General features: G+C 43.8%; 1 protein-coding gene across 1 annotated transcript; it reads right to left on the bottom strand.

Annotated features, from left to right (window-relative positions):
* Positions 1–333: 333 nt before the first annotated feature.
* Positions 334–3166, bottom strand: LOC130558872 (zinc finger BED domain-containing protein 4-like). Its single transcript, XM_057341579.1, has 2 exons — positions 1167–3166; positions 334–930 (listed from the first exon to the last, which is right to left on the bottom strand). The coding sequence occupies exons 1-2, from the start codon at positions 1695–1697 to the stop codon at positions 490–492; spliced, it is 972 nt and encodes a 323-aa protein (XP_057197562.1). The 5' UTR covers positions 1698–3166; the 3' UTR covers positions 334–489.
* Between the last annotated feature and the right edge of the window lie 2204 nt (positions 3167–5370).

A 5370-nucleotide genomic window follows, 5' to 3' on the forward strand; every position in this document is an offset into this window, starting at 1 on the left:
AGACGAGACGAGACACGAGATTGGGTTCACGACAACGAGACGAGATGAGGTTTTTACACTATTTTTAAGAAATCCTCAATGATGAACTATATGAATGGAAAATAGTCTTTTATTCAACTGAAAATCACAAAATGCAAAACAATTTAGGTGCATTTTGAAATCAACTTGTAATGAATGTTATTTTACTTCTATTTTAATGAATTCTATGCAGTAAAGGACATGCAAACACTGCTAAATGTTTTGCTACCGACTGGCTTCTCCCCTGTACGATTTCACATGAGAAATCTAACTCCTTTCCACAAATCGAACATAAAAAAATTATAAACAGTATAAATAAAATAAATATATAAATAACAGAAATAACACTTTAAATGCAAACAGTAAGTGTATCCATAATCAAAGTACTGCTCTCTCAAAACTAAAAGTGCAAACAGAAAATAATTTTTTCTTCAAGCATGAAAAAGAGATAAATTAACTACACAGAACAGCCTAAGATATGGTCATGTTCTTTTTCAATAATATAAGCATGTCTGCGATTTCTGGCAGCAGTTGAGACCTTTTGGCAGTAACTATGTCTCCTGCAGTTGAAAAAACACGCTCACTTGGAACAGAGGTAGCAGGGATGGAAAGGTATGCTTTGGCAAGTGGCGATAGCAAAGGATATTTAGAGCTGTTTTCTCTCCACCACTTCAGAGCGCAGCAACTGAGTGGGATAGAGGCCTCTCTTCTGTAGAGATCAATTTCGTTCTCAATCCCTCTGCTGGACTTTTCTGTTTTAGAGAAAGAGTCCCCTAGTAGATCCTCAAGCGCTGTCTTCTTGGAAGCAGTTTCTGTCTCTTCTGACTCAACTCCCAGAGCCCCCTTTCCCCCATGTGTGGAACAGTGAGCTGCTGCCTCTTCTCTCCTCTCTGTACTCTTCTCACCTGTGGTCTTTAAACAGCAGAAACACTGGCTTTAACCTTTAACCTCTAAAGCAGTCCCCCCTCTCCCTCTTAACACAAACACACCCACTCTGATGCTGTCATGTTTCTAACACACAAACACACTTTGCATTAATCCATTAAACATTTTTAGTTGGTACTGGGAGCATAAATCTAGTAGGAAAAAAATTTCACACACACTTTCACACTTACAAAAAGAGTAAAGCAATTCAAATTGACTTATACCTGACTTTGCTGCAATTGTTCAGCCTTTGTCTGCACCCTCAGGAAGACAGACTCGCGTTGGTTATTGTCTAGGTGCGGTAGAGTCTGGAATCTTGGGTCCAGCGCAGTGCTCTCTAACAGAAGGTTGTATGCATCTCCGCTGTATCTCCCTGAAATATTACTGAGGATTGCTCTCTTTGTGTCGGCCACGGTGGGGGAATCACCGTCATTTGGTGCCATGCTCTGTTCAATCATGCTCTTCAGTGGCACAATGAGAGACACCGTGGGGCTCTTCTCCTCACATAAGACTGTGGTGGATGTCTTCAAAGGATTCAGCAGCTTCACAAGGTCTTCGGCATTCAAGATATCGCTGCTGTCCAGTGTATCAATGTTATGGGCGTTTTGTCTCATCGCAGGGCTAGTGAGAGCTGCTGATATGGCAGCTTGCTGCTCCAGGTAACGAACCAGCATATCTAAAGTGCTATTCCATCGCGTGGTAACGTCCATGATTAATTTGTGTGGTGGCAGTTGTAGCAGCTTCTGCTTGGACATGAATAACGCGGCAGCCGTTGAACTCCGGTGAAAAAAAGCTGTTACTCGTCTCACCCGCCCGAGTGAGATGCGCAACTCCGAGGCCAGCCTGGGTAGCAAGGTTTATCGTGTGTGCAAAGCACTTGATGTGCAGCTCCAGTCCTGCCTTGCGCACAGCCACTTCCATATTACGCGCATTGTCAGTCACAATTGCGATGCCATGGTTTGGTTTTTTAATCTCCCAGTCAGTGACAGCTGCTTGTAAAACTTCAGCTATGTTTGCCTCTGTATGGGACTCTAAAAGTGGGCGAGTCTGCAGTACAAAATTTACCATTTCCCAGTCACTGTTGATTATGTGGGCTGTAATTGTGATATAGCCCTGCGTACACCTAGAAGTCCAACCATCAGTAGTAATGGCGATGCTTTCTGCCTCTTTCAGAGTCTGTACAACCTTGACCTTGGCTTCTTTGTAGAGGGTTGGGACCACAGTGCGAGTAAAATGGGCGCGTGATGGGATGGTGTACCTCGGTTCCAGTGTGAGGAGGAGTCGCCGAAATCCCAGATTTTCCACCACAGAAAATGGCCTCATATCAGCTGCAATGAAAACGCTGATGTCTCTCGTTATTGCCGTGGCTCTTGCACTTGACGGTGGAAGAGATGCAAGTTGAGTTGTTTGCCCTTTTAATGTTTTCGTCACAGGTGCGGCTGGTTTTAGTAGAGAGCTGTGGTGGTTCTGTATGTGTTTTTGCATAGTGCTCATGTTAGCCGCGGTGTAAGGCATTGTTTTCTTACAATGTTTACATATTGTGTTCGTCTTGTCTGTCACTCTTTCGCCGTTTCTTATTTCCACTGGAAAACCAAAATGTTGCCACACAAATGATTTAAAAGTGGCAGGGGGATCTTCAATACAAATTTCACCCTCACGCTCCATCATGCTGACATCACAACTCACGAGACAACTTTTCACCTCGACGAGAAATCTCGTTGCGTTTTAATCTCACAAGATCTCGTAACACGAGATGTCGTCACACCCCTAGTCCTGACACATGTTGACTAATGCCCATGGAGTTAAGAGTGTCTTTGAAAGTCATTCCTAAGGCATCTGTATCGTTATCTACATGGATGTTAAAGTTACCAACGACAAGGACTCTATCTGCGGCCAGTACTAGTTCTGATAAGAACCCACCAAATTCTTTAATAAAATCTGTGTGGTGCCCTGGAGGCCTATATACAATAGCTAGAATAAATGTTAAAAATGTTTTATCCTTAGTATTAGGTGTTAAAACATGAAGTACTCAAAAGAATTATATTTAGAGTTAGACGTCTGGGAAATGCTAAGAGAGTTATTGTAAAGTGCTGCGACACCTCCCCCTCTGCCTTTTAGACGAGGCTCATGTTTATAATAATAATCTTGGGGGACAGATTCATTTAAAGTAATATAATCATCTGGTTTTAGCCATGTTTCTGTCAAACAGAGCATGTCTATTTTATGATCTGTAATTATATCGTTAACATTTACATTACATTTAGTAATTTATCAGATGCTTTTATCCAAAGAGACCTACAAAGAGTTTAGGGAGCAATAAGCGATATGTCATACAGGAGCAATGATGCAATGGGTGCTAATACAAAGTTACTGGTTTCAACAAAAGCCAGACCAATACCTGTTGAGAGAAAGAGAGAGGGTTAGAGAGGTTTTTTTTCATTTGTCTGTCAAGTATTCACAGAAGAGATGGGTTTTAAGTAGTTTTTTGAATGTTGTGAGAGATGTGGTTGACCGGACCGAGTTAGGAAGAATGTTCCACCAGGAAGGAGTTGTGAATGAGAATGAGCGGGAAAGCGATTTACTGCCCTCATGGGAAGACAATAACAAAACATGCTTTATTAGAGAGAGATCTAATATTTAGCAATCCGAGTTGTAACAGTTGATTATCTGTATTTTGTTCATGTTTATTTTGTTTAACGTTTATTAAATTATTTTCAAGAGGTTTACGCATTATTTTATGTTTGCTAATCCGGGGGACAGACACAGTCTCTATTTTATGTTTGGGAGAACGGATTATTACATGTTGTACATTGTGTGTATTCTGCGATGTGACGGCAAGCAGACAGTTGGTTAAGCCATTCTGACTGCTCCCTGACCTGGGCCCCAGTGAGTGAAGCTTTAGCATAATTAAGACTTTGTACCATATTTCTAGACAGGATGGAAGCCCCAGCCCAGAACGGATGGAGACCATCTCGTTTCAACAGATCAGGTCTGCCCTCAAAACTCTTCCAGTTATTTATAAAAACTATATCATTCTACAGACACCACTCAGACAACCAGCCATTTAGTGATGATAATCTGCTATAAATCTCATCACCACGATAAGCAGTGAGGGGGCCAGAGAATATTACAGTGTCTGACATCGTGCTTGCGAGCTCACACACCTCTTTAATGTTATCTTTTGTGATCTCCGATTGACGGAGTCGAACATCATTTGTGCCGACGTGAATGACAATCTTACTGAATTTACGATTAGCCTTAGCCAGCACATTTAAATTTGACTTGATGTCAGGTGATCTGGCTCCCGGTAAACATTTGACTATGGTGGCTGGTGCCTATATGTTAACGTTCCGAACAATAGAATCACCGATAACTAGGGCACTTTCAGCAGTTTTCTCAGTCGGTGTGTCACTGAGCAGGGTAAACCTGTTCGAGACTGTAATCGGAACGGTTGAGTGATGTTTTGCCCTGCGACTATGCAGTCCATGGCCTGACCTGATGGTAGAGCGGAGAAGGGAAAGCGGCGACCTGACAAGAGCTGAGATGATAGAGCTGGATGAAGAAGGACGCGGTCACCTGACACATCCTCACCACAAAATTTCAAATGCTATTAAATTATTAATGATAATCTTAAACTATAATTTACCTTATTAGTAAGTTTATTTATTTTTATTTAGCCTTGTTGTGCAAGCTCTCTGGAGCTTGTGCAGAGGCTGCAGCTTTTGCCAGAGGGGAACTGGAATCCCCTGGTTGGGCCTGGGTTCTCCTGAGGTTTTTTTTTTCTGAGGAGTTTTGGGGTCCTCGCCACCATTTGCATTCTGTTTTGCACTATTTGCCTGGCCGCGGGGGCTGCTTTAGAATTTTGAAGTTTTATTTAATTAATATTGCATATAGGAATTTATAGTCTGTTATATTTGACCTGTGTTTCTCTCTCCTTTATCTTAAATGTGTGCTCTCACTGTGCGTGCGTGCGTGTGTGTGCGTACTTGTCTGTGTGCGTGCATGTCTGTGTGTCTGCGTACTTGTCTGTGTGCGTGTGTTTGCGTGCGTGTCCGCGTGTGTGTGTGCGTGTCCGCGTGTGTGCGTGCCCGCGTGTGCGTGTCCGCGTGTGTGTGTGCGTGTCCGCGTGTGTGCGTGCCCGCGTGTGCGTGTCTGCGTGTGTGCGTGCGTGTCCGCGTGTGTGTGCGTGCGTGTCCGTGTGCGTGCGTGTCTGTGTGTGTGCGTGCGTGTCCACGTGTGTGTGTGCGTGTCCGCGTGTGTGCGTGTCCGCGTGTGTGCGTGCATGTCCGCGTGTCTATGTACGTGTGTGTGCGTGTCCGCGTGTGTGTGTGCGTGTCCGCGTGTGTGTGTGCGCGTGTCCGCGTGTGTGCGTGCGCGTCCGCGTGTGTGCGTGCATGTCCGCGTGTCTATGTCTATGTGTGTTAGTAC

The sequence above is a fragment of the Triplophysa rosa genome, linkage group LG9, assembly GCF_024868665.1.
Source record: "Triplophysa rosa linkage group LG9, Trosa_1v2, whole genome shotgun sequence".
NCBI lineage: Eukaryota > Metazoa > Chordata > Actinopteri > Cypriniformes > Nemacheilidae > Triplophysa > Triplophysa rosa.